The 27,992-nt window shown below is 56.4% G+C and overlaps 2 protein-coding genes across 2 annotated transcripts; both read right to left on the bottom strand.

Moving 5' to 3' along the window:
* Positions 1-1,435: 1,435 nt before the first annotated feature.
* On the bottom strand, positions 1,436-9,385 carry IP6K3 (inositol hexakisphosphate kinase 3). The gene is made up of 5 exons (XM_054395857.1): positions 9,175-9,385; positions 5,134-5,320; positions 3,770-3,942; positions 3,089-3,264; positions 1,436-1,923 (listed from the first exon to the last, which is right to left on the bottom strand). The coding sequence occupies exons 1-5, from the start codon at positions 9,371-9,373 to the stop codon at positions 1,453-1,455; spliced, it is 1,206 nt and encodes a 401-aa protein (XP_054251832.1). The 5' UTR covers positions 9,374-9,385; the 3' UTR covers positions 1,436-1,452.
* An 8,586-nt stretch (positions 9,386-17,971) lies between these two features.
* LEMD2 (LEM domain nuclear envelope protein 2) lies at positions 17,972-27,748 on the bottom strand. The gene is made up of 11 exons (XM_054395862.1): positions 27,092-27,748; positions 26,402-27,007; positions 26,173-26,362; positions 24,881-24,921; positions 23,854-23,929; positions 22,587-22,663; positions 21,871-21,950; positions 20,211-20,356; positions 19,111-19,212; positions 18,917-19,019; positions 17,972-18,222 (listed from the first exon to the last, which is right to left on the bottom strand). Exons 1-11 carry the CDS (start codon positions 27,746-27,748, stop codon positions 18,072-18,074), a joined length of 2,229 nt encoding a protein of 742 aa, XP_054251837.1. The 3' UTR covers positions 17,972-18,071.
* Between the last annotated feature and the right edge of the window lie 244 nt (positions 27,749-27,992).

Genomic DNA, 27,992 nt, shown 5'->3' with positions numbered 1-27,992 from the left:
TCACAACACCGTGCTGCACTCCTGTGAGCCAGGACAGTTGATGACTCAATCCTCTCCCTGCTGAGGCAGAGTGTTTGTGGCTTGTTTTTTACAGCCATCTGAGTTTGTGGGCATGAAATAGGCAACACTGGGGACAATATCCAATTAAATAATGAGGTCTTCCTAGATGGACTTCAGGCCAAGTAAAACAATGCAAGTGGGCCAGAGGACTTAAATTTTCCAGCTCTAAATTATAGCAGTTCACCAGTTGTATGCAGTTAAACACAAGTGAGGGAGTTTCTATTTGAGGTCTGGTGGTTAAAGCTGTGGCAATCACAGCTCTCCTCCAAACGTCCAGCCCTAAGCAAAGGACAGGGCAGCTTGGAGATGCTGTGGAAGTGAAGAGCTGGACACCAGGTCAGAGGTACTTAGAGAATTTTATTGATGTCCCCACTCCCCTGTACCAGAGCCGTGTGGCTCTGCTCATCCAGTAAGGATTCTCTTTCAGGTTTCCCACACCATGCAGGAAGGAATTAGATTTGTTCCAGAATAATAAAACCTGTCCACAAAAAGCTGTAAACATTCCTTTGAGTCTTTTGTTGTTGCCTCCTTCACACACACACAAGCACACACACACAAAATCCTTAGCAAAGGACTGCCAGGGGACCTTCAGTGCCCAGTCCCTGCCTCAACCTCACACTTCTTTTTTTTTTAATTATTTTTATTTTTGGACTTTTAAGCAAAAATACCTCAATGTGCCTGGGTTTTTGTGACTGATACCTGACAGGATCATTGCATTCCCCTCTTACCAGTCCCTGCAGACCCTCTCGCTTAGAAAGTGTCTGCAGTGTGCCGTGTGACAATCCCACAGGGACATCAAACCCTGGTGGAGTCCAGTTCTCGGTCTGAGGTCCCCCTGCTTGTACCCCTGGAGCAGGACAGAGCCTCAGCAGTGTCTCATGGCTATGTTTCCACTCCTGCATGTGGATGCAGACTGCCAGGGGTGGGTTTCTCTCTCCCCCACCCTGTGTCTCTGTGTTCAGCACAAGCTGAAAGTACTGCTGCAGTCTGTTCTGACCCCCTGGAACAGCCTTTCTCAGGCACACAACAGCTCCTGAGCCCAACTGGCTTCCTGAGTGTGGAGCTGAGCAGGTCCTGGCTGATCATTAAGACTCTTTCAAGTAAAGCTTTCTTTGTGGCTTACAAATAAATCAAGGAGAGCAGTAAAACAAGGAAGGAAAATAAATCACCTGGTGGGTGGCAAGCAGAGCAAATTCTTTCAGTTCTTTGCTTTTCATGCTTGAGTTCAGTCTTGGCATGTGGCATTTTTTTGGTGCTTTCCTAGCACCATGCCCTCCATCCAAGCCATGCAGGTGACTGCCAGCAGCTGTGAGGGACCCTTGGAAGTGCCCCAGCGCAGGACTTCTCAGGGCCAGGGGTCACTAAGAAACCCAAAGGGTTTCCCAGAACTGATCATTTGCCTTCTGAGAAACTCTGAAGGATTCTGATGAGGTTCTCCAAGCCAAAGATGTAGCCATGGTCTGGCCCATCGTGGGTGGTGTGGTTGCATTTGGAGCCTTTGAAAGTGGTGTGGGCGAAGTCAATCATCCGGACGTCAACCCTGGAGTGCTGAGCGCCCTGCAGGGGGGTGCAGTTTGTTCTGGGGAAGTGAAGATGATTACCCAGGGGTGCTGTGTGCTCTTTGTGCTCCTGCCCATCGTAGATGATGAGGACTGAGCTGGAGTAGAACCTGTAGGAGCTTTGCTTCCTGATGACAGAGAGCAGAGCCTTGAGGCGCAGCACGATCGGCTCCAGCAGCTCCGTCCGCAGCTGGTTCCCATTGCTCAGGAACTGGCGCAGGGTTTGCCTGAAGCCCTCTGCTGAGAGCTTCCTGCCATAGTATTTGTCCTTGCAGAGAAAGTGGCCAGTGTCTGCTTGGTAGACCTTGAAGGGAAAGCAGCAACAATCCAGGTTCAGTGGTTCAGCTCTCCCAAGGCTCTGGGTGTAAATCTAAAGCATTCAGAGCTGAGCTGAGCAGTAGGGCTCAGCCCCTCACCCCCAGCAGTGTCCTGCAGGCTGCTCACTCCTGGCTGTGCTGCAGATTTAAACTGTTCCATTTAAACCACTGCTGCAGCTTCTTGTACTGCTGTAAATTACCCCTTTGTGAAACCCAAAAACAGCTGTAAGTCACAGCCCTGTCACCAGTGATTTACAGCAGCTTCCCTCTGGCTCTGGCAGGAGTTTGCAGTAGAATCATCAAATAGTTTGGGTTAGCAAAGCCCTTTAAGCTCATCCAGTCCAACCCTTCTCTGACTCTATCAAAGCTGGGGCTAAACCCTGGCCCCACATCTGTGCAGCTTTGAAACACCTCCAGGGATGGGGATTCAATCCTGGGCAGCCTGTGCCAGTATTTGAGAGCCCTTTCAGGGAAGACCATTCTCCTCATATCCAACCTAAACCTCCCCTAGTGCAACTTGAGGCCATTCCTCAGCTTTCTGCTCAGCCCCTTGAAGCACTGAAAGGCCACCAGAAGGTCTCCCTGGAGCCTTCTCCAGGCTGAATACCCCCAACCTTCTCAGCCTGGCCTCACAGCAGAGGGCTTCCAGCCCTCCCAGCACTGCTGTGTCCTCCTCTCCCCCTGCCCCAACTGGTCCCAGCCTGTGCTGTGCTCTTCCCTGCACAGCCTCTCCTGTCGGAGAGCAGCACACAGCTGAGAGGGGAGGAGAACAGAGCTGCTCCATGCCCCAGCACGGAGTCCCTGGCCATTCGCAGCCCGGTTGGCAGTGCCGCAGGGGCGGGCAGTGCTGTAGGGGGCAGGCAGTGCCGTGGGGGGCGGCAGGGCCGTGGGGGGCAGACAGTGCTGTGGGGGGCGGGCAGGCAGTGCTGTGGGGGGCAGGCAGTGCCGTGGGGGGCGGGCAGGCAGTGCTGTGGGGGGCGGGCAGGCAGTGCCATGGGGGGCGGGCAGTGCTGTGGGGGGCAGACAGTGCTGTGGGGGGCGGGCAGGCAGTGCCGTGGGGGGCGGGCAGTGCTGTGGGGGGCGGGCAGGCAGTGCTGTGGGGGGCGGGCAGGGCCGTGGGGGGCGGGCAGGCAGCCCGGGGGCTCAGCTCACCTGCATGCCGCCGATGCGGATGCCCAGCGAGGCGGAGGTGCTCTGCTGGCACTTGCGGATGTGCCGAGCCCTCTTCTCCTCAGAGGCATCATCCCCGTGCTGCCGTGTCCCCATCTTCAGGTCCAGGATGCAGGGGTAGCTGTACTTGCAGACCACATTTTCCAGCAGCAGGAACTCTGCCCAGGGGTTAAGGGAAACCCAAACCTCTGTGATTCCAATTGCAAGAGCTCTGCACTCAGCACAGGCTCTCCAGAACTGCTCACAGCTGCCCTGAGACCTCCTGAGCTGATGGTCCCAGGGGAGGTTTAGGTTTGGTGTTAGGAGAAAATTCTTCCCTGAAAGGGCTCTCAGAGCCTGGCACAGGCTGCCCAGGAAGGTGGCTGAATCCCCATCCCTGGAGGGCTTTCAAGGCCACAAGCTGTGGTGCTGAGGGCCATGGGTTAGTGGTGGCAGTGCTGGGTTGAGGGTTGGCTTTGATGCCCCTGGGCTCCCTGAACAGCCTCCATGGGCAGTGGCATTTCTGCTTCTCATTTTTGTTTCCCTAAGCAGTGGCAGAAGCCAGCAGAGCAAACTCTGTTTCATACTTTGCCAGAGCCTGGGCAGGGAGGGGCTCAGGTGGCATTGATCAGAGCTCTTCTTTGTAGCCAGGCCTGTGCTGGGGGAGAGAGGAGGAAAGGATACGATGGAGTTTATTCTCATTGTGCTTGGAGGACATGCGGTTCAGGTGCTGCCTGTGACAGTGCAGTCCCCAGGGGTTGTGGCTCTTTCTTTCTGGCTGGTTTCCATTTGCATCCTCCAAAAGTGGATCTGTGCAGTATTGAAGGTCTGTCCTCAATAGCATCTTCCCTGGGCAGCTGGACAAAAGAGACAAAAAGAAGAGGTTTGCTTGGAAAGCTCCACAAGGAAATTTTCCCTCCCCTCATCTTTTGTAGGGCCTCCAACTTGATGAGGTAAATTTCCAGGGGCTCTCAGAGGAAGCACATTCAGCATGGCCAACCTGCAGAGATCCTTTGTTGCTCCCTAAAAGTAATTCTCTGAAAGCCAGCCCTTGCTGGGTGTCAATAATTTCTTTCATTCCATGTTCAAAGTGTGTTTGGCTCCTCTGGCAAGCACCACTCATAACACCAATGAGCAGGAGTCTCTGCTCACCGAACAGGCACAGCACAGGAGACTGTCCCACAATAGGAATCATTCCCAATTTAGAGATCCTGGCTTGGAGCTGGGAGCAGAGGGAGGGAGCAGTGAGCAGATTTGTTCTCCTTGGAGGGTCATTCCCTGGTCTCACTCATGCAGAAAGCAGAACTCCCAACACGCCAAGGGCATGGCAGCAACACTGCACCCTTCACTCATGGCTGGCCTGGATCTTTCCTGAGCCAGTTTGGGATGAAAGATGCCTTGTGGGAAGCCTGTGCAAGCCCTGAGGTTGTGGTGTGCTCACAAGCACTGCAATGGCTTTTGGAGACAGCTCTCCCCTGGGACAAGGACAGGATGGAAGCTCCTGGAGCTGCTGCTGCTGGCTGCCTCCCAGCAGAAGGCAGATCCCTGCTCTGTGCTCGCTGGTTGCTCTCCTGGGGCTCCTCGTGCTCTGGGAGCAGTCTGTGCTCCACAGGAGCAGGTTTAAAGCACATCCTGAGGCACATCTTTGAGCAGCAGCATCTCAGTGGTAGCCAGGCCTGGCCTGCTCCATCCACAAGCCAGGGAGGAGAGGAACCATGGAGCCACTAAGCTGAGCTTTGCTTTCCTTCTCCTTGCCTGGGCATTGCTTCTGCTCACTTTGCCTTGAACAAGGAGTTGCCCAGGGGTGTGGTCGAGGTCCCATCCCTGGAGACACTCAAGATCAGACTGGATGTGGCCCTGGTCATCTTGCTGTAGCTGGAGCTGTCCCTGCTGACTGCAGGGGGATGGACAAGATGCCCTTGGAGGCTCCCTCCCAACCCAATGCAATCTGTGACTCTGAGCTGTGCTACCACCAAACCCAGTCAGACCCTACCCAAAGCAGCAGGTGAGGGGCAGGAGCACATCTGCAGGGAGCAGCAGACCCTCACCTGTCTCTGCAGGTCTTGGTGAGCTGTGTGTGGCTCCACTTGGCACCCTCGCTGCCAGCAGCCCTCCTGTGCCTGTGCCATACTGCCCCCGAGGAGTCCCCCACGGCACTCTCTGCCTGCAGGCTGGGGCTGGCCAGCAGGGCCAGGTTGCCAAGGCTGTCCCTCCTGAGGTGCACTGAAATGATGCCTGCACAGGAGAGGGCAAATCAGTCACATGGATACAAGTGGGAAGGGTGGCAGGGGGATGGAGCGAGGCCCTGCTCAGGGATGTCCAAGGACAGCAGAAGGGGCACTGGGTGCCAGTGGGAGCAGAGGAGGTACCACAGGAGCAGAAGGGAAAAGTTTGTCACTGTGAGGGTGACAGAGCCCTGGAGCAGGCTGCCCAGAGAGGTTGTGGAGTCTCCTTCTCTGGACATATTCAAAACCCCCCTGGATGTGTTCCTGTGTGCCCTGCCCTGGGTGCCCCTGCCCTGGCAGGGGGCTGGACTGGATGCTCTCCAGAGGTCCCTTCCAACCCCTCCCATGCTGTGATTCTGTGAAAAACAAACCAGAATGAGATTAACCTCTGGCTGCCACACAGTCTTGGCCACCACCTGAGGTGGTCCAGCCCTCCTGAGAGCACTGCTGCTCAGCAGCTGCCTCCTCATGGTTCAGAGGCCTCTCACACTGGTCCCACTCTGCTTGGGCTGAGACCCTGGCAACAGCCACAGGTGTCTCTAAGCCTCTCAGGGCTCAGCTGGAAACCTGCCTCTGTACATCATGTCCCTGCAGGCTCTGCTATGCTACAGGTGGCCCAGCCAAGCTCCTGGTGCTGCAGCTCCTGGATTATTAATGGCAAGGGATTTAGGTCTCCTTTTTTAAGAGGGGACAAGGCTGGAAGTGTTCTTTGTTGGCAGGAAGCAGAGGAAGGGTTGGGGACTGGGAATTTTCCGAAGACAAGCAGCATGCCAGCTGCTTCCTGTAACTGGAGACCCGCAGCAGCAGGGGCAGGGGCATGGGCTGGCAGCACTGCCTGCCTGTGCCATGCCTGTGCATTGTCATGGCCATGTCCTTCCCCAGGCACCAAGGGCCAGTACCCAGGAGGGTGAGCAGAGCCTCACATGTGCGGTGCTGCGGCATGAGGAGGAACCTGACCCCCACCAGGGATCCTCCCTTGGTGCTTCCCACCCAGGTGCCTGCAGCAGCAGTGTTGTATATTTTAGCTTTGCCATTTCCCCTGACTCCAGCAGCAAGCCCAGGGCTCAGCTGCCAGCCAGCCCCTCACAGATTTAGCTCAAGCCTCAGCCCATGCCTGGCGTGGGGGTGGCTGCCTGCCTGTCTCAAGTGACAGAGCAGGAATGGCCTCAGCTCGTGTGGCAGACAGCTCTGACCTTTCTGGGAAGGGTTGACAGCCTCAGCCCTGCTGCTGCAGCCCTCTCCCAGGGCTGTCTGAGCCTCACAAGGCAGCAGAGGCACTTTTAGAGCACTGCCCTTTGAGGCTCAGGGTGGGTGCCAGCTGCTGCAGGAGGGCAGGTCCCAAAGGGGCCAGCCCAGGTTGCTGGCCCAGCAGAACTCTTCCCCAAAGCCAGGTTTGGGTTTCCCAAGTGTTGAAAGGGCCCTGTTAGCAACACATGGAGCTGGGCTGTACCCAGCTGTGCCCAGAGCAGCCTTGCTGGGCCTGCTGGGCACTGCACTTGGGCAGCTGAACGACCAAGGCAGCTCTGAGCTTCTCCTGAGCAAATTTGCCAAAGCAAATAAATTGGCAAACTCCCTTCCCTGCTCTGCAAGGGAGGTGATAGGAGGCAAACACAGCCAGAAGGATTTGCCCCCTCAGGCTCTGCACAGACTCCTGCCTGCTGGATGGGAAGTTCTCAGCCCTAAACTGCAGGAGCCCTCTATGGACCTGGGCTGTCCCTCCCTCCCTGGCTCCTGCATCCCATAACCCTGCAGCTCTGGCTGTATTTGTATGCATTTCCCTGCTCCCAGCCCCTCTACCTGCACACCACAACCATTCCTGTTCCCCTTGGCTGTGAGATCAGCACTGACCCGAGCAGTGAGCCATGGCAAGCATGGCCAAACCAGCTCCTCAGGCACTGAAGTGGGGAGAGAATATCCACAGCCTGCTCTGCCCTGGGGGCTGGGGGTGGTAGAGACCTTTCACAGGGGGTAGCTAAAAATCTTCCTTGTCTCAGTCCTTCCCTAGAATCACAGAATGGTAGGGATTGGAAGGGACCTCTGGAGATCACTGATGCCAAGCCCCCTGCCAGAGCAGAATCATCCAGGGCAGGTCACACAGGATCCAGATGGATCTTGAAAGTCTCCAGGCTGATCTTTGCTGCTGTGATGGTGAGCACAAGCAGCTCTGACCTCTCTGCTCCAACCTTTCCCACCTGATCTTTGGCTGAACCCCACTGGTAAAAAAATCCACCTCAGAGATGACTGAGAGCAACCAAATCCCTCTTAGCTGTGCCAAGGGGCAGCAGGAAAAGGGGCAGCAGATCTTTTGCCCAAATCAAACCCTTTCTAGTTTTAACAAGCCAAGCAAACAGGGTCCTTGATTCCAAACCTAGCCTCAGTTAGCAGCACCACACAGCCTGGAACTTTAAAAACTGTCCCAGCTCCATATCTGCAAGTCAGTGGAGCTGTGCTGATTTCCACGGTGCTAACAATCTGGCCCTAAAAACATTTCCTGGAGCAAGAAGCTGAGCTCTGAACCAGCTCACACTAACCTGAAAATGAAAGGGGAGGTGTCCAAAGGCAGGAGCAAGCACTTAAACTGCAAGGGAAAGTGATCCTCTCACTCCTGCCTCAGAAACTTCCAGCCCAGCCTGAGAGCCTCTTTCTGTGCCCTGCTTTGCCCTCACACAGGTGGTGCAGATGTCCTGCAAGTCACCTATGGCTGCAAGACAAATCCCAGCACAGGGATGCCCACCTCCTCCTGCAGCCACATCAAGCTGGGGGCAAAGCTGTGCTTAGGGTCTTGTCTTTGATGGCCCCTCAGTGTCCCCAGCCCAGCAGCCAGCAGGTATTTCTGGGTGCTGTCAGCAGGCTGTTGGCATCCCAGTGATGCTCCAGAGCCTTCTGCTATGCAGCTCTCCCCTGCTGGGGTTATTTTTAAGTTAACAAGAGCAGTCATTGACTGCAAGAGCAGTCCCAGCAGGGTTGGGCTGGAAAACAAACCCAGCAGCTCCTTACAGGCTCAGCTTGGGATAGGGAGAGCTCTGCAAGGGGGCAATTGGGGTGGGGGAAAAGGTCACCAACCTGCCTGCAGTGGAAGCAGTGGGGGCAGGCATTTGCTCAAGGAGGTTGGAAGGTTGCAGATAGTGCCAGCATTATGTAAGAGCCCTCAGCCTTCCCCTGCAGCCCAAGAATAGAGGTGAGGAGCATGGACACATGTGGAGGGGTGCTGAGTACCTCAGCATTATCCCCCTGATGCTTAATCCCCTGTGGGAAAATAGTTCCCCCTGCCCATCAGCACTCAGGGCTGGGATGGTTCTGAGCAGAAATAAAAAGCTGCCAGCCTGGAGCTGCTGTTTGGTGACCTCCTGGCACAAAAGCCACTAGGACTGGAAAGAGAAGAGGAGAAGCAGACACAAGGGGACTGATCAGCAGGGCAGCCCTGAGCAGAGAGGCAGAGCAGGGCTCAGCTCCCCAGCACCAAACTGGCCCTGGCTACAGAAAATTCCTTTGAGGCAGCCTCATTGCCTTCCTTTAGCATCTGTCTAATACTGCTCCATAAATCTGCACTGCCCCTGGCTGCCTGGGGCAGGGCTCAGCACTCTGAGCTCTTGGCTCTGCTGCTGAAGGATCAAAAGATATTTTCAGTTTTCAGGTGACAGCTGAGCCTCCTGCCTCACAAAAACCCAGGCTCAGGAGCTTCAGGAGCAGCACCAGGCTAGGGAGGGAACAAGAAGGGGAGGGAACAAAAAGGGGAGGGAACAAAAAGGGGAGGGAACAAAAAGGGGAGGGAAGAAGGGAAGATGTCTTCAAAAAATACTGGGAACCCCCAGAGAAGCTCACCAAGTGCTGCTTTTCAGGAGCCAAGCTAAGCATCCAACCTACCTTTGTACTGGGGAGTGAACTGCCTCATGGCCAGGGGCAGCGACTCGTAGAAGCTGAGCTCCTGGGCCACCAGAGGCTTGCAGACTGTGTGCTCATCATACTGCAGCAGGCTCAGGTGGCCTCCCACCTGGTGCAGAAAGGGCTCCAGCAGCACAGCAGCCCTGCCCTCGCTGGGCTCCAGAGGGCTCTGCCCCACCATGGTGCTGGGCGAAGAACGCAGCTGAGGTCCTCTCCCTGTCAGCAGCAGCGGAGGAGGCTCAGAGGTGGAGTGAGGCCACACAGTGCTGGAGCAAGCAGCTCCCACGCTGGGCTCTCACCAGCAGTCTCTGCAAAACAGGGGATGGAGCAGTGTGAGAGGGGAGGGTGAGCCCCATCTGCGTGGGTGTCGTGGCACAGCCTGGCCTCCCGCTGGCACAGTCGGGTGGGAGGAGATCCTTAGGTGCCCTGGGGCTGGCAGGGAGCCCCAGCCTGAAAGGCAGAGTCCAGAGCAGACCCAAGTTAGACCTGTTGGGGGAAAAAGAAACAGGGAGGAATGACCAGAGGAGCTATCAGGTTCGTGTGGTGGCCTCATCAAGGCAGCTGGATCAGGGCATTCCTGGGGCTGGGAATGCCAGGGTATTAATACACTGCACTAAGAATGCCCCTTGCTGTGAGCAGCCCCACTTTGGAGGCACTGCTGATGTTGGCCTTGATCTCTCCCAAGCTAGGACAATCCCCTGCACAGGAGGGGCTCCTGGCCCCAGGCAGCCTTTGCCCCAGTGTGTTTTGCACCTTCTAAAGAACCTCACTCTGGGGCATTCCCTGGCATTCACCACCAGGAGCCTTTCCTCCACTGTGCCAATCACAGAATCAGAGGACCAGAGAACTGTGTGGGTTGGAAGAGCCTTCTGAGGTCATCCAACCATCAGCCCAGCACCACCATGGCCACCAAACCCTGGCCCCAGGTGCCATGGCCACAGGTTTCTGGAACCCCTCCAGGGGTGGGGACTCCCCCACCACCCCTGGGGACTCCAGGGGGCTCCCTGGGCAGCCTCTGCCAATCCCTGACCACTCTTGCAGTATAGAAATTCTTCCTAATCTCCAACCTAAACCTCCCCTGGCACAACTTGAGGCCATTTCCCCTTGTCCTGTCGCTGGTTACTTGGGAGAAGAGGCCAGTATCAGCTTCACCCCAACCTCCCTTCAGGGAGCTGTAGAGAGCAATGAGTTCTCCTCCAGGCCAAACCACTCCCAACTCTCTCAGCCTCACACCTGCTCTCAAATCCCTTTCCAGCTTCCTTGCCCTAAACCAGCTTCACCCTTTCCTGCAGAGCCTTCAGCCCTGCCTGCCCCCTGCTCCTCATCCCCCCCAGCCAGCCCCAGCGCTGCTGCTGAGCTGTCCCCAGCAGGCTCCTCCTGCCGCAATCAAGCCCCAGCGAAGCTGCACTCAGCGCAGGTGCTCCTTTTGTTTCTCCCCGGAGGAGTGGGATGAAGCAGGTTGAAAGCAGAGGGAAAAAAATCCCCACTTCTACCTCCTACCCCCCCCGGAGCATCTCCTTTACCTTCCCCCAAGGTGGTTTTATTTCCCAGGCCCCCTCCTATTTTCCCATTCTTCCCTCAGCACACACTTTGGAGAGGGCTTTCTGCTCTACAATTACCATCCTCAGCTGCTGCCGGGGAACAAAGCCAGGCCGCTCAGACGAGTGCTTTGCAGCAGCTCTTCACAGCTCTTCGGGAAGGTAATAAAAGCGTTTAGCGTTTGGTTAAAGTTGCAGCAACTTCTCGAGAGGGTTTTTCTCCCTTGGAAGCTGGAAGGTTTCTTGAGGGTTGGGTTTTGTAGTTTTGAGTTGGAGTTTGGTTTGGTGTTTTGTTTCCCCCCACACACACCCCCCACTCCTTAACAAATAAAACAAAGAAAGGAGAAAAGCAGCAAGCAAGAGGCTTTGTCATGACTCCTCTTTGGAGCAGAGAGCTCAACGTGACTTCAGCCCAGGATTTATTGCTTCAGAGACAGTCCAAGGCTGAAACCCTCCTGCAGCACACTCTCAGTTCTGGCAGCCTTGGTACTGTGAAGTGAGTTGGGGATAAATAACTCAAACTCACACTCTGCTGTGGATCTGGGGGGGTTCACAGTATCACAGCATGGCAGGGGTTGGAAGGGACCTCTGCAGATCATCCAGGCCAGCCCTCCTGCCAAGGCAGGGTCCCTAGAGAAGGTCACACATCCAGGTGGGTTTGGAATCTCTCCAGAGAAGGAGACTCCACAACCTCTCTGGGCAGCCTGCTCCAGGGCTCTGTCACCTTTCAAATACAGAAGTTCTTCCTCATGTTCAGATGAACTTCTGATGTCCCAGTCTGTGCCCATCACCTCTTGTCCTTTTGCTGGGCACCACTGAACAAAGCCTGGCCCCATGCTCCTGACACCCACCCTTGAACTATTGATCAACATTGATCAGATCCCCCCTCAGGCTGCTTCTCTCCAGGCTAAAGACCCAAGTCCCTCAGCCTTGCTTCACCACAGAGATATTTTAGTCCCCTGAGCAGATCTGGAGCCCTTTGCTGTCCTCTCCCCAGCTGTTCCCTGTCCCTCTTGAACTGGGGAGCCCAGAACTGGACACAGTGCTCCAGATGTGGCCTCACCAGGGCAGAGTGGGGGAGGAGAACCTCCCTTGCTCTGCTGCACTCTTCTGAATGCACCCCAGGCTGCCATTGACCTTCTTGGCCATGAGGGCACATTGCTGTGCCATGGTCACCTTGTTGTCCCCCAGCACTCCCAGGCCCTTTACCCTAGAGCTGTTTGCAAGCAAAACTCAGGGCAAGATTGTGAGGGACCTGTGGCCATGGCGGCTGGGACATGGTGTCAGTGGCCAGGGTGGTGCTGAGTTGGTGGTTGGACTCTATGACCTTAAAAGGCTTTTCCAACCAGAACAATTCCATGATAAATCCCTTCAAAGCCAAGAGCTCTGACTGCACAGAACCAGCTTCAGTCCATGGATCATGGTCAGCACCTTTCCCTCTGCAGGCCCTGGAGCAGCCCAAAGTGCCCTGCTGCCAAGCTGAGCTTCAGGCACCTCAAGGGGCTGCTGGCTTTGCTTCTTGAAAAGGCAGGAGAGGACCTCAGTGCTGCTGAGAAGAGCTCTGTGTCTGCAGCTGACCTGCAGCCACAGCCAGCTCCTGCCCTGAGCACAGCCCAGCTGCTCCTATTCCCTCCAGTCTGACACCCACCCCCAGGGCTGGGCATCAGCAGATGGTGCAGGGCTGGGCTCACTGGTGGGACAGGCTGCTGGTGGGACTGAGGGACACGGTGCCACCACATCCCATGGGAAAAGGCACAGTTTCCATCATCCCTCTGCCCAGTTTCTGCTTCCCACACCAGCAGCCACCACCAGCCCCACACCTCCCAGCGCTGCCAGGAGCGTGGCACAGACCCTAACGGCTCCAAAAGGCACCAGGCTGCAGAGGTCCACGCCAGCGCCCCATGTGCCAGCTGTCCCCCCTGCTCCTGTCCCTTCCCCGCTGTGCTCCAAGCCTTCCCCACATCCCAGCCGCCCTCCCGAGCCGAGATCCCTGCCCTCACCTCCCCTGCTGGCCGTGCGTGGCCGCTCCGGGCTGAGCGGGGGCCGGGGCTGGGGCAGGGCAGCCGCCGGGGCTGAGGCTCTCTCTGCTTCCCGCTGCGGCTGGAGAAGGAGCAATGAAGGAGTGAGGGCAGCCCGAGGGCATTTGGGGCATCACCTGACTGCTGCCGTAGGTGCTGGCAAGGCGCTGCTGTGCCCTGTTGACAGCTGAGCCTGCCCGGGGGGAGAGGCAGCCTGGGGCTGGAGGCCGCCGGGGCTGGATGTGTCCTGGGCTTTCCAGAAAGCTGAGCACATCCTGGCTCCCTCCTGCAATCCAGGGATTGGAACTCCTGCTGGGGGCTGCTCTGCTTGCCACCATCCTGGCATGGGACCACAGAAGGCAACAGCTTGGAAGGGACCCTGAAAGGTCCAAGCTCCAAGCAATGAGCAGGGAGATCTCCACGGGTGAGGGACACCTCCACCAGGGTCAGGCTGCTCACAGCCCCATCAAGGTTCACCTGCAATGACTCCACAAAAGCCTCCCTGGCTCAGTGTCCCCCACCCAGTGTTTGTCAGCTCCCACAGGAGCTGGGAGGCCATCTGGGCAGGGGCAGGCACTGGGCAGGGCTGGTGGTGGGAAGGGGATAGGCACCAGCTGCCCACTGCTTCCAGCCAAGGAACCCCCAGCTTTGTGTGTGGGGAAAAGCCACGGGGGTGGTGTGGGGGAAGGAGAGGCAAAGGGGCTACAGTCACTGGAGGGGGCAGGGGGAGAGGGGCTGGGATGCTGCAGGACAGCCACCAGGAGCTGGGCAAAGAAAAGCTGTTCCCAGACAAGGGGATGAGGCATGGGCTGGGATGGGGCAGGGAGGGGGTTGCCCAAGGCTGGGCAGCAGAGGAGTGGATCAGGGAGTGGTGCCCACAGCCACCCAGTCCCAATCCTGCCAACAGCCTCATGCAGAGAAAAATGACACCTTGGGACCAGTGAGGGAATGGAAAAGTCCCACAGAGCTTCCTGCCAGGCCTGAATTGTCTCCTGCAGTGAATCAAGGACAGTGTGTGCCCCAGTGAGTCCCTCTGGACCCCTTTCACCAACTGCTGGGCACCCTCCCCAGCATATGCCAAGGGCTGCTGTGCTCTGGACGTGCTGTGCCAGCCCCATGCATCCCAGGAAACAGGACTCATTAGCTATGGGATCTGGGCATCCCCTGGGACAAGCAGAGGATGGTGCCAGCTCTCACCCCCCCATGCCAGGGGACCCAAACCAGTCTCCAGTGATAACCTGAGGACCTTAGCAAAGCAGTGCCCATGGCTGGGGCCCCACAGGCTGCCGTGGGGAAGGTGCTGGGAGGGCTTTGCAGCAGGAAGCTGAGAAGGAAACCTCAAGGCTGAGCTGCTGATTGCTGGCTGTGGTAATTCTGCCTCACTGGAGGGGAGAAGCCAGGCTCAGGAAGAGCTTAGCTGAGCCAGGGCTGCCTGGTCCCAGCTCGCAGGTAACCTCAGCACCACCAAGCCTCATCCTGCCATGCCCTGTGCAGGGAACTTCTCATATTCAAGGACTAAAGTTGTGGCAAAGGTGGAACAAAACCAGGCCTGAGGGCTGCCTCAGAACCTGCCTGGGGCACTGACACTGACCCCACCGGCTCCCCATGAACCCCCTGCTGAAGTGTCCTTGATGCTGGAGGCACCTTTAGGACCCTGGCTGGGAGCAGAGCAGGAGCTGCTGGCCCAGGGGGAGCACAGGGATCACCCCTGGATACCTTTCTGAGTTCTTTTACATGGAAGTGGCTCAGCTGCACCCTGTGAGCCCAGCCCTGCTCCCAGCTCCTCACCACCTGAGGATGTTTTCCTCTGCTGTTGCTGTTTTGGATGCCAAAAGCTGTTCTGGAGCCAGGATGAGAAGATGGAATGTGGCCCCGCAGGAGGTCACCATGGAATGACACAGGGCAGGCCATCACCTCTGTCAGAGGAGAGCTCAGCAGAGGCTCTGGTGTCCTCATGCTGTGGGAGCACAGCCCCAGGGAGCCTCTGCCCTGCCAGGAGCTGGGGAAGGGGGGCAAGAGGAGCTCAGGGCCAGACAAGGTTCCCACAACCCACTGAGGTCTCCTTGTCTGGCACAGTTAGCTCAGAGACACCCAGGGGCTTTCCATCACCTTGCAGAGATCTTCCTACACCAATGATTTGCTACTCCAAGGACTGGGCAGAGCTCTGCTCCCCATGCTGGATTCTGCTGGCAGCTCTTTGAGCAGGGAGGTGAGGACAGGGCATGCACAAACCCTCCTGCAGCACCTACCTGGAAGTTGGATGAAGTCAGGTGAAGCCCCAGGGCAGGGCTTGCTGCAGGCAGGGGCTGTGGTGGGGAGGTGCCTTTTTGGCAGGACTCAGCCCTGCTGCTGCTTCCCAGCTCACCTTGGTGCTTCCAGGACTGGGTGAGAGCTCTGTGCCCCATGAACGAGGCAGAGCTTCAGCTGGCAGCCAGCAGCAGCTAACCTGAAGGGCCTGAAGGGCAGCAGGAAGGGACATGAGGGGGTGCCAGGAAGCATGATGGCAGCTTGGGTGGAAGCAAACATCCCCTGACACAGGTAACCACACCAGAGTGAGGACACCTCCCACCCTGAAAGAAGTTTCAGCCGTAGCTTAGCAACCCAGGCTGGGTGAAGGCATCTGAGCAGGGCTGGGGGCTCAGGAGAGGCTCAGCCTTGCTCTCCCCTTTGTTCCCACAGCTCAGCACCAGAGGAGGCAGCTAGCTCCCACCAGTTCCCACAGCAGCCATGGAGCCTGAGCTGCTGCTGTGCTGGTGGAAACCTTCCCCTTTGTCACCCAGCTCTGCATTATGGAATCAATGACACCTCTCCAAGCAGCCCCCAGTGAGTCAGCCACGTCCACACCAGTCACACAGTGGTGGTTCAGGGACTTCTCAAGCTGCAGGAGCAGGCTGTGAAGGTGAAACTTGTGGTGCCACATCTGAGTCACTGACACTCAGAGGAGACTCTCAGCTAGCTGAAGCTGTCCTTGCTCACTGCAGGGGGTTGGACTGGATGAGCTTTAAAGATCCCTTCCCATCCAAACCACTCTGGGATTCTGTGAACTGAACTCAAGCTCCTGGTGACAACCCAGCCCTGGAACTGGATGAGCCTTAAGGTCCCTTTCTGGGTCTTCTGTGGGCCACAGGATTCCTGAGCACCCTGCCCAAGAAATGTTTCCTTTCCCAGCCCTCTCCCCTCTCACTCTGTACAGCTCCCTGCTCTCCACCACCACTCTGCTTCAGGCCAGTCCTTCCCAGGGCAGATTTCCTTTGCAACCAAACACTTGAGGCTGTTGCACAAGGAGCCAGGTTGGCCCAGCAGGCTGTCATCCAATCCTCAGGCCATCTCCTACCTTATTCTTAGAAACCAGGAGCTCCTCCAGAGCAGGATCCACTTGACCTGCCCCAGCAAAAGCACTTGGAACAACCTGTGATTCCCTTCAGAAGAAAACAAGAAGGGAAAAGAGATTTTTTTGTAATAAATTTATTTCATAGGTCGGTTTACAGAGCTAAAGTGAATATAGAAACAGCACCAAGCCAGTGAAGTTTATGCTACAAACCCAAGTGTAATACAAAAAGGATGCCTGCAGTGCCTGACTCTTCACTTCTGGATGTGGACGGTTCAAAGCCAACTCAAACCCCACAGCTGCTTCAGAAAGGCTCAGGACTGCAGGCAGCAGGGTTGGCAACGCTTTGTGTGGCAGCAGGGATGCCCCTGGGACACCTGGAGGAGCCCAGGCTGCCTCTGCTTTGTCCCCTGCTTCACAAGCAGTGGCAGAAGCTGGAGGTTGTTTGGCAGAGAGCTGCTGTGCCTCCTCTGCTCTTTTGATCCTTTGGATCCCAAATGGAAGTGTGGGGTAAGAGTCACCTCCAGGAGGGCGTTTCCCATCTAATGGGAGAGATGTCCCCAGGCCTTGAACCCACCCTGGAGATGGCCTCAGCAGCCTGCAGGGCAGGGAGCAGAGCTCTGGCAGCTGTCCTGAGCCAACCCAGAGCCTGCAGAGGAAGCTCTCCCTGCACCCAGCACCAGAGATGCACACCAGGAGAACTTCCACTGCTTACAGAGGCTCAGACCAACACTGGCCTCTCTCTGCAGGTCCTACCAGCTCATGCCAGAAATGATTTTGGTCCTTGCTGCCTCCACATGAGCTGCATGCTGGTTGGCACTATGAGGAAGAGCAGATAGCAGCATCCCTGCCTGGCCTATGCTGCCACACACTGTGGTGCTGTTCCCTTTGCAACAAACACTCATTTGCTGGACAGAACAAAGAAACTTCAGTAACCAAGTGAGTGCAGATAGCCAGCACCATGCCTGCAGCACCAGCAGAGGCTGCTGGCTGCTCCTGGCACCTGCTGTGAGGCTGCAGGAGCACTGCCCTGGCAATCCCTGTGTGGGCACTGCATGCATGGTGCAGCCCTGCTCAGACACAGCACACACACTGCAGCTGCCCAGGACAAAGTACATTCAGCCCCAGCAGCCTTTCCAAAGCTGCTCTTCAGTAGCCCAGCAGCAGCTCCTTTGGCTGTAGCCACAGGAAAGCGCTTAGAGAAGCTCCCCAGATCCTCTAATTTCCACCCAAATTCCCCCCTCCCTCCCCTCTTCCCTGCCAGAAATCATAAAGCACACAGACTGCAAAAAGTGTAACAGAGTCACAACCACTCCCCCCAGCCCAGCCCACCAAGGCACCTCAGGCTGCCCTCCCTCTAGGACCACCTTCACCTGACTTCCCACCCCCACACTCTGCTCCATTCTCAAAGGGTGAAGCTGGCACAAACATTTTGCTGCCAGGAAGCACCAAGTGCTTGCATCTCTGTACTGAGAGAAAACAAAACCTACCCAAATGCACCTGAACTGCCACCCTCCTGTCTCCATGGGAAATGTTCCCCTCCTTTAAACACATCCCCTGATGGACACTGCCACCAGTTGGCCTTTGCAGAATTGAGGTCAAATTTGGAGCTCCTAAGCTCTGCCAGAGAGCCTCAGGCCCTCAGCAGCGGCTGAGCTCAGCTTGGCTGTGCTTGGCTTTTGTTTTCCTTCTCTTTTTCCAAGGTTATTCTAGGCTGGCTGGCCAGTGGGAGCCAGCTACCTGCTGGAAGGTTGGTTCTAGCTCCCCACCAGCTCAGGCCCATCTTCTCTCCAAGCCAACATTCATTATTGCCCTGATAGTTTTTTGTTTTGTTTTGCTTTTTGTCTGTGAAGATTTTCAGGAAGAAGAGCAAACAGCTAAGTGCAATCCCCAGCCCTAGGAGGTGGGGACTGTGCCCTGCTCCTTCCCACCACCAGAGAGGAGCTGTCCCCTCGCAGAGGTCCTCAGCAGTGGTTGCTCAACTTCTGCTCCTCTTCAATGCTCTGAATCCGAGAGGTAAGAAGGCTGAGTCCATCTCCACACCAGCATGTCTTCTCCTGCCACCCTGTGGGACTCTGTCTGGATCCTGGACTCATTGGAAGCCAGGAAGTCCACAGCTCGCTCCCACACTCGCTTCATCTTCTTCCTGCAACACACAACAAGGACAAAGTCAGAGAGCAGCCTGCAGAGATGGAGAAGCAGAGCACCAAGGCTGCAGCCCTCTGGCCACACTACCCATGGAGCAACTACCTCCCAGACAACTCAAACTGGCAACTTTCCAGTCAGCTATAGCCAGAACCACTGCAGCAGAGCCTCCCCATGCCCTGCTCAGTTCCTGGGAGGGGTTGATCTGTGTGCAGAATGTAGCAGGGCAGCTGAGCAAGAGGAGAACACCCTCCACACCAGGAAGTTCTCCTGGTGTCCATCTCTGGTGCTGGGTGCAGGGAGAGTTTCCTTTGCAGGCTCTGGGTTGGTTCAGGACAGCTACCAGAGCTCTGCTCCATGCCCAAGCAAAACCAAATCCAATTACTGTTAGACAGCACAAGGACAGCACAGCCCTGGGACTGCACAGAGCAGCAGCCCTGGGACTGCACAGAGCAGCAGCCCTGGGACTGCACAGAGCAGCAGCCCTGGGACTGCACAGAGCAGCAGCCCTGGGACTGCCACATTCACCTGCAGCAGGCCAAGATGCAGCCTGAGTGATGGCAAAATGCTTTAGACAGCGAAAGGCCAGACACAGTCCTGCAGCCCAACTGCTCATCAACTGCCTGCTCATGGTCTGCTGCCCCTGACTGCATGTTCAGCTGAGCTGCATGAGATGAGGCTCAGCCCCAGCTCACCTGCTCTGGGGAGGGATGAGGCTGTCCCGGACATGGAAGATGCCAACGTAAGGGTAACGCTCCAGGTTCCGCTCCCACTCCTTGTAGTGGTCCTGGACGACAGCTGGAGGGCAGAGGGACAAGAGAGTGAGAGACCTTCCTGCTGCAGAGAGGGCAAGAGGGCTGCTTGCATTTGCAGGGCTGCTAGACTCTACCTATGATCTGCTTCACCATCTCATACATGGCCTGCTCCTCTTCCTCCATCTTCCGCCAGCGGTACCGCAGGAAGAGGAGGATGCCCCAGAGGGTGATCAGGCCTGGGGGAAGCAGAACAACACAATTCAGTAGCTGCCAGACCTGCTCCTGCTGGCTGCCAGCAGTCTTATTTCTGACACTGTCTCTCCCCAGAGGCAGCTTTTGCTCCCTGCCCCCCAGGACTGCTTGGCAGTGCACTCAGACAATTCATTTTGCTCAGCTGTGCCCTGCAGAGGCCCCAGGGCCGGCACCAGCTGCAGCACAGTACAGGTGGCTGTGGGAAGGGCTGGCTGGAGGGCCTCACCATGGAGGCTCTTTGCCCTCCACTAGAAACCTCAGCAAACCCAGAGGGTTTCAACTCCCCAAGTCCCAGAGCTCTCTCTTTGCTGGAGGCCTCCCCCACAATAATCACTTAGGAAGTCTGTCAAGCTTCAGTGCTCTCCAAATAGCTGCTTGATGAGGAAACAAAGCCTGGGGCTGCAGCACCAGCTCCAGAACTCAGGAGATCTGCCCTGAAGGCTCAGCATTACCAAATGCCCCATTCCAGCAGCAGCTACCTTTGGTACCCCAGTCCCTCCCTCTCACCCCCACCTTGCCTGGCCACCACTCACCTCTGGTTATCACCTGGCTCAGCAAGAGCCCAGCCTCAGCTGGGGCAGGGCATGACTGACTGCTGCACTAAAGCCTCTCCCCCTGAAATGCTACAACTCATTATTAAAGAGGCCAAAAGACTTTGCAGCTGACTGCAAGGAAAGACAGACCAAACAAACCTTGCAGCTAGATTTACAGCCTGGGTTTGCAGCCTGTAGTAATGGCTACTCCAGGAATACTCAGAGAGCTCATCACCTCCCTGATTTAAAGTGCTCACAGCACAGGAGCAAGGCTGCAGGTCTCCCTCTGCTGCCAGAACAAAGGTTGCATCGAGCAAGGGGAGAAGCTGCTCACTGGCACTGAGGAGGGCCCTGGGCAGCCTGATCCAGCTGCTGCCTGCAGGGGGCTGGACAAGATGAGCTTGGAGAGCCCCTCCCAACAGGATGCAGTCTGTGGCTCTGTGACTTACACCAGAAGAAGAGGAACAGGTTGGTGATGGCAGTGACCACGGCCCGGCGGAAGCGGCAGCCCAGCCCCATCTGAGGGTGAGCTGACTCCAAGCAGAACACTTCCTCCACTCTGCTCACCTCTTCCAAAAGGTCTCTGCTTTTCAACCTGATGGGGAGAGGCAGAGAATCTTCAGTGAAGAGAGCAGACAGTGCAGCTGCAGTCCTTAATCAAGGCAGGGAGAACAAACAGCCTGCAGATGCAGCAACTCCTGGTGTGGAGCACACAGAAGCACAGAGCAGCCCCACAGCTCTCCCAGAACATTCCAGGACTGGCTGCTTAGCAAGGCATGGATCTGGCTTCAGAACAGGCAGCAGGGCTGCAGCTCCCACTGGCAAGCTGAAGCCTCCCTCTGCAGACTCTCTGACAGCACCTCTCAGCATGCAGAAGATTAAACTTTAAATTGGATTCCCAGCTCCCAGCACAGAGCAATGGAAATGTTTCCTGAGTCACTCAGCAGCAGCAGTTGCAGGCAGAGCAGTGAGGCAGCCTCTGCCTGCCTGTGGAGGCTGTGCTGCTCTCCTCAGCACAGATGAGCACCAACAGTTTAGCCAAAGTGCCAACACATCAGCTGGCCCTGCAGGGAGAGCAGGCACAGCCTCCCCAGGCACCCAGGGCAGCAGCCAGGGCATCCTGCTGCAGGACCGCTGCTCCACCCCTGCTGGGCCACCCCTCCCCATACACAGCTGCCCTGCTGCTCTTCCCTCACTGCTCTTTGCCAGCAGGGACCAAGAGACCCAAGGAAGGGCCACCAGGTCCAGATGGATTGGGCTAAAAGGGATTTCATTTCCTGAAGCTGCTGCTTCGTTCTGTGCCTGCAGTGAATCACCTGCTAGACAAAGAGCTCTGCTCCACTTTCCAGTGCTCAGCTCACAAACTGCTGACAGTCTGCATTTGGTCACTGAATTCCACACTCTGTGTGTCTCCAGCTGTTTCCTACCTCCCCTGTTCTTATTCACAGCCCAAATTCCATGAACAGCTCATTCCCAGCTCTGCCTCCCAGCCTAGCAGCCAGCAGCAGAACCTCTCACAGCATCTGCTGCAAATGCCAGCCCAGGACCTCCAAGCACCCTGCAGATTCATTCTGCACAGCATGGCAGCAGCTCCTTTGGGCAGCAGCTGGCAGAGCTGCCAAGGTATGAAGATAAAACGGGAGTGAGGGTGGTGAGACCCTGGGCAGGCTGTGGCTGCCCCTCCCTGGGGCTGTTCAAGGCCTTCCAACCCCTAACATTCTACCATTTTAAAGTGTTGTAGCCACAGGGCCAGGGGAAGCACACCACGACCACCACTTCTGAAGCTTGCAAAGACACACAACAACCCTGACAGCCACAGGCAAGCCCTGAGAGCAGATTTCTGCCTCCTGTCTGAGACAGAACAGCCATGAACAGCATGTGCCCCCAGCACAGGGGCTGGGAAAGAGCTTCCCAAGGAATGAGCTCAGCTGCCAGTTTGTGCTGCAGGGCTGCTGGAAGCCTGCCCAGCAGGCACTGACAAAGCCAACCCCAGAGCATCTCCTGGGGTCTCATGAGGTGCCAGAGCTCCTAGGGCACACCACAGGGGATGGCAAACCACACACCAGCCAACACCAAGAGATGGGACTTGGACACTGGGCTCCCACTCACCGTATTCCCAAATCCTTGTTACTGTTCAGGATCCAGTGCAGGGCATCCTCAAACCTCTGTGGGGAGCTCCCAGTGATGTTCTGCTCAGAGAATGCAGAGGATCAGTTCTCTGGTCACCCAAAACACCAAACACCAGCAGCTCATGGCAGCAGTGGGAGAATTCACCCTGCAGGCTCTGTCCCGCAGCTAATTCCTATCACAATGCTGCACACTGGAGGAAGCAGAGTGAGCTCTGGAGGTCTGTCTGGGCTCAATCTTCTGCCTACAGCAGATGATGCATGAAGCACTCAGTGGAATAACACAGCCCTGACTGTTAGGGCTAACCACTAACCACAACATCATCTTGCTGACAGTTTATCCCCAGAGAAATGGGATACTAGATCAGAGCAGGCTGCCTCCTGACACTCTGGGGCAGAGAAAAATCCTTCCTGCTGCCCAGCCCTCAATGCAGGGCAATTTCTGGCTGCAGAAGACTGATGACTGTGGTGAAACAACAAAGCATTGAGTTAGATTTAGAGAGATGTAGGAGATTATTCTCCAAGGAACTGCTGAGAACAGGACTGGCCAAAGGGGAAACTAAAGCTATGGGAAAGAATCAAAAGGGAATAAAACTTCCTCATCTTTAGTAGCTATTCCTCACCTTTAGTATCTATTATTTATTGCCTCTAAGAGCCCAAGCACTTTGTTACAACCAAAGCTGCTCACAGCCTACTCACCATCATGTGCTCCTTGGCTTCATTAACCCAAATGCATTTGCTTTTGAGATTCTCAGGGTTGCCACATTCAAAATTACCTGGGGAAAAAAACCAACAGTCCAACAGAAAGAATGGCTTCCAAGAAGGGCCTCAGACAGCTCAGAATTCCCCAGGGCTGCCTGGAAATGCTGCCCTTTAAAATCTGCCACAGCTCTGGGCAAAATGATTGCAAGGGAAGATTGATGCTGCAGGCAGATAAGATTAATAAAATGTTCAGCCACAGCACAGAGGTTGGCTTAGGGCAATCAAACCTCAGTGTGGGAGCTTCCAGGCACAGAATGAGAAGGAAGAAAAAGTGTTTGTCCCCCTGCAGGGCACACAACCAGGTCCCTGACCTGCTGCCCTGCAGAGGGGCTGCTGCCATCAGGTATCCAACCCTGCAGGGCTGAAGCTAATGATAAGCACTCAGAGAATCAAGGCTGGACAAGACCTCCACAAGCACATCCAGTCCAACCCTCTAGCCAACAGCTCCATGACCACTAAACCATGTCCCCAAGTGCCACATCCACCACTCTGCAGGTGTCCAAGTCTGATTTGAGAAGATTCAGAAGTTCTGTGGAGCTGAGGCATCTGAAAGCTGCAGCCTTGAGGACTGAGATGCAGGCAATGGAGCTGCAGCACTCAGAAGACTGCTCTGCATCTTGCTGGACAAGTTCCTCCTCATCCTCTGAGCTTCTAGCACCCTTCTCCACCATAAGGTGCTGGGTGTGGGCCAGGTCTGCTATTCTACAGCACAGAGACTGAAGCACCAAGCTAGGTTAGCTCCTGAGCTAGGAGAGCCTTCCTCTGTCCTGAGAAGGAAGAGAGGCACTCACAGCATCAGCTGCCACACTGCAGCACCACTGGCAACTTCTGGAGTCACTTTAACTTTATTTTCTGAGAACACATCAGCTTCTCCTTACTGCCTCTGAGTGGCTGGAAGACAGTTTCAAGATGCTGGTGGAGAAGAACCACGAAGCTGAACGTTTCTGCCTCCAAGTTCCCAACAGCTCAAGTGCAAACAAGGAGCTCTCCACAGGAGCAGTGGTTGGAGTGCATTAGCTAAGCAGTATTCCAAAGCAAAACAAACAGCTTTTTGTCTATTACCTGACTTCCTCAGAGCCCTCCAGATGGAACTGACTGTTCCCTAAGCCTCTCTTTCCAAAGGGAGGTTACAACTGCCCAGACAGCTGGCAGAGGCAGTTTGCTGACTGCTCCCAAGTGTTTGATAATGACAAGGGGAACTTACCAGCCTGCACAGACAGGTAGTTGTAGAGCTCATGCAGCATGTTCATGACCCTGTCCTTCTGCTTGCTTTGGCAGAACTGCAAGTCAGAAACAGGTAACAAACATGAGCAGACTGGCAGGGACAGGACAGTGCTCATCCAGCTGAAAATACCCCAACCCAACAGCAGGGCCTGGCTCAGTCATGCAAGCTCATGTTCCAGTTAAACACACAGGCAGCAAAGATCTCCAGTTCCTGAGTCAAACCCAAGCTGGGACATCCCCTGGAGCAGTCACTGACTCCCACAGCCCAACCTGCACCACCCCCTCTGACCAACCACAGATTCTTTGCCTCCAGAATGGCTCAGGTTGGAAGGGACCTCAGAGCTCATCCCCTCCAGCCTCCCCAACATGGGCAGGGACACCTCTCAGCTAGACTCAGCTGCTCAAAGCCTCATCCAGCCTGGCCTTGAACACCCCCAGGGAGCAGCCATCCACAGCCTCCCTGGGCAGCCTGTGCCAGGCTCTCACCACCCTCACACTGAAACACTTCTCCCTCAGCTCCACTCTAACCCTGCTCTGCCTCAGCTTCAAACCATTCCCCCTTGGCCTGTCTCAGACACCCTCAAGAAAAGTCTCTCTGTAGCCTTCCTGGAGGCTCCCTTCAGGCAGTGGAAGACAACACCAGAGGGGACTAAGCAGAACTCTGAATGCAGTATGGAATTTCTCTCTCCTAAATAAAGAAAAAGAAAGAAGGCTGCACAGACACTTCCTGATGCAGCTGAGGGAAGTGGCTGGGTTCAGCCCTCCCCAGCTCTACTGCAAGCCACCAGCACTTCTGTTACAACTGCTGAGGACACTGATTTCCATCATGGGAAGCTGAAATGTTTACCTCCTGCACACTCCTCCTTTCACGTGGCCTATTCACTCCAGCTCAGCAAAACACCTTTTTTTTTCCCTGAAGTGCTCATTTTACAGTGAAAGAGCATCTTGGTGGAAGCTGCCCAGATTAGTGTGAGAATCCCCCCAAACACAAAGAGAGGGATGCTCACCTTGTCTGTCTTCTCATTACAGTCCACAGGCAAGAGATTAACTGCAAAAGAGAAGGTGAGGCTGAGTCAGCTGGCTGCAGAGCAAGAGCTTTGCTTACCAAAGTCATTCATTCTCTTTGAAAAGCAAGCTCTCCTCTCAAGCCTGCCTCTGATTTTCTTAATCTCACTCTCCAGGACCCTGCTATGCAAATGCTGCATCCCAAGCACCACTGCAAGCCACGCAAATGGAATGGGCACAAAGGATGAGCCCAGTTCAGCTGGGAAGTCAGAAGTGGGGGCTGAAGGGTTTAATAGCTCCTTTTAATGAGCTGTTTCCTGCTCCTCTGCTAGCTGCTGCTTTGCACAGCTCCTTTTACAACCTAATAATGGCATTCCCTCCACACCATGGTCACTGGAAATATCAGGCTGAGAGGAGGGATTTAAATCAAGCCTCCTCAAGGCAAAGGCAGAGGATTTATTGGAGTTGGAGCTGTTAGCTCTGCAGATTATGGCCTCTGCTTTAACACCTCCCAGCCACTCCATACACACCAGTGTGCTGTGCAGCATTTCGAGCAATCCTAACTTCCTCAGAATGTAAAGAACTGGCAGCTGTGCTGCAGGGTTTTGTGCCTCAAAATAGCATCAAGTGATGGCTGCCTGAGAAATTCAATCAGCTTCCTTCTGACGCCAAGCGAGCAGGAAACAACTTCCCCAGCCCATGCAAAGTGCCCAAGCAGCCCCAGGCACAGTGTGCCAAGCTTCCCAACCACACCCCAGTCCCCTTCTTCTTTCAGTTCAGAGCCATCAAGTGGCACCATGCCCCTCTGCTCTGGCTGGGGAGATCTGCCTTGGCGAGCAGGGAAGCCTCTGTCCATTCCTCACAGGAGCTCTGCCACAGCACCAAGTCAACCACTGCACCTCTCAGGTGGCCAGGATAAAGGCCAGGAAGGGCTGAGCTGCAGAGAGGCCAAGATTAAAGACACACAAGGGGCAACTGCAGAGCCATTATGTGAGACAATGGACAATCCTAAACCCCATCCTTGGCCCAGCAGGAATGTCACTCTCCATAAAACCCAGGGCTGTGCAGAACCCAAGGCCAAACACGTTGGGCAAAGAAATAAGCAGACACTTGACTTCCTCCCCATGACTAACAAGGCCTCCCACGGGTAAGGGGAGATGGAAATGAGGACAGAAGCAGAAATGTCAAGTTATAGCAATAAGAGTGACAAATGAGATGGCAATGGAAGCAATAAAAGCAGAAAAGCAAGGAGAGGAGCAGCATTTAAACCCCAAGCTCAACCCAGTGCACGTACAGCTCTCCTCTCTCCTGTCGAGCCAGCCTGAGCCAATCATCTTCACCACGAGGATGCCCAGAAAAATCATCAGCAGCACAAAGCTGGCAAGGAAGAGGAACTGGGAGAGGTAGTACTCAAAGCCTTTGGCCTCGCCTCCTGCCTGCTGCTTGGGAGCTGTCCGCAACAAGTGAGGGCGGGCGGTCACCCCCTGCCCTGCCCCCGCCCCTTCCCACCAGCTCCCCGACGCCTGCCCCGGGTCTCTCCTAGTCCTCCAGGGGAGCCGCCGGATCAATCCCGCTCCCCAGCTGCTGGGGTTCAGGTCCTTGTCTGCCTCCTTCCGAACATCGGCAGCCAAATCCTCCTTCCCCCTCCCAAAGCGGTGACTTAACCCCGCGGGTGCCGCCGAGGTGCCCCAGTGGGTGCTGGGGGTCACCTCCCCCTCCCGCCTCCACCAGCTGTTGGAGAAGAGCCTCTTCCTCTCCCCCGCTGTCTCCCACTGTGCTCGGGAGCTCTGCCCCCCACTTCCACCTCCTGACGAGCCCCAGTAGCTCCTGGCCTTCAGGCCCCCACTCTCTTCACTGGTAAGGGGCTTGGAGCTGAGCCCTCCGCTCCTGCCTGCAGAGGTGCCCCAGGCGGACATGGAGCTCAGCCTCCCAGCCCCATCCAGGGATGTCCCTGACCCAGCCACACCGCTGAGCCCCCCACTTCTGTCTGCAGACTGGCTCCACTGGGATGTGGAGTTTGATCCCCAAAACCTGTCCAGAGACGGCCTCAAGCCACTGCTGAGCCCCCCACTTCTCTCTGCTGCTGCGCCCCACTGTGATGAGGAGCCCCGAAGCCCATCCAGGGACGGCTCCAGTTCAGCGCCAAGCTCCTCACTTCTCTCTGCAGACCATTGGGACGTGGTGCCTGGCCCCCGAAACCCATCCAGGGACGCCCCCAGCCCAGTGCTGAGCCCCCTGCTTCTCTGAGCAGACGTGTCCCATTGGGATGGGGGGTTCAGCCCTCCCCCAAGCCCCCCACTTCTCTGTATGGATGTATCCCACTGGGAAGGGGAGCTCAGCCCGCCAAGCCCGCTCACAGATGACCCCAGCCCATCCCTGGCCCCTCCACTTCTTTCTACCGACGTCCCCCACTGCGCCGAGGTACTCAGCCCCCCAAAACTGTCTCGAGACAGGCCTCCCTCAGTCCTGGAGCTCAGTCCTCCGCTCCGGCCCGGGGGAGACCCTCGGGAGCCCGCCCAGGACAGCCCATCGCCCTCTCCAGACGTCCCCCAGCGGGACGCGGGCAGCTGCCCCCCTTCCTCCTCTTCCTCCTCATCCTCATCTTCCTCCTCACTGTCGCGGGTGGCCCCGACGTGGCCGAGGTTGAAGCCGGAGCGCTGCCGGGAGGGCGAGGCCTGCTGTGGCTTGACAGGGGTGCGGGCCGGGCTCGGCGGCGCGCCGCGGCCTCTGCGCTTCGCCGCCGCTACCTCGGCCCGCAGGCATCCCAGCTTCTTGATGTAGACCTTGCGGGTGGTGGCGGTGATGGGCCCCGGCTGGTAACCGAGCTCTAACAGCTCCTTCCGGAGCTCCGCGTCTGTCAGCTCCGCCATGGCCGCGACACTGACACCAGGCCCCACCGGAAGTGCTCTGGGAGCAGGGAAGCGCGGCCGCCATCTTGGGAGGGGCCCGCCGCACCTCTTCGGGCGGCCATCTTGGGAAGGGAATGCGAAGCTCGTGAGGCCTCTGCCGCCCACACAACTGGCGCCATGTTGGTAAGGGAGGTGGGTCATGGGCGCCATATTGAGAAGGTCGAGGGAAGGCGCTGCCTCGTGGCTGCGGCTCCCGCGTGGTGCA

Source organism: Indicator indicator, chromosome 35, assembly GCF_027791375.1.
Source record: "Indicator indicator isolate 239-I01 chromosome 35, UM_Iind_1.1, whole genome shotgun sequence".
Lineage (NCBI taxonomy): Eukaryota > Metazoa > Chordata > Aves > Piciformes > Indicatoridae > Indicator > Indicator indicator.
The sequence above is the reverse complement of the archived record's forward strand: the minus strand, read 5'-3'. Positions and strand labels throughout refer to the sequence as shown.

Bases quoted from the DNA above. Each gene is read 5' to 3' on its own strand.
- IP6K3 (XM_054395857.1), bottom strand. From the start codon at position 9,373: ATGGTGGGGCAGAGCCCTCTGGAGCCCAGCGAGGGCAGGGCTGCTGTG. The intron at 5,321-9,174 runs GTAGGTTGGATG...TCTCCTGTGCAG, and splicing joins GTTCACTCCCCAGTACAAAG to GCATCATTTCAGTGCACCTC. The intron at 3,943-5,133 runs GTGAGGGTCTGC...TCTTTTGTCCAG, and splicing joins ACCAAGACCTGCAGAGACAG to CTGCCCAGGGAAGATGCTAT.
- LEMD2 (XM_054395862.1), bottom strand. From the start codon at position 27,748: ATGGCGGAGCTGACAGACGCGGAGCTCCGGAAGGAGCTGTTAGAGCTC. The intron at 22,664-23,853 runs GTAAGTTCCCCT...TTTTTTCCCCAG, and splicing joins CTACCTGTCTGTGCAGGCTG to GTAATTTTGAATGTGGCAAC. The intron at 20,357-21,870 runs GTGAGTGGGAGC...TCTCCCCATCAG, and splicing joins AACAAGGATTTGGGAATACG to GTTGAAAAGCAGAGACCTTT.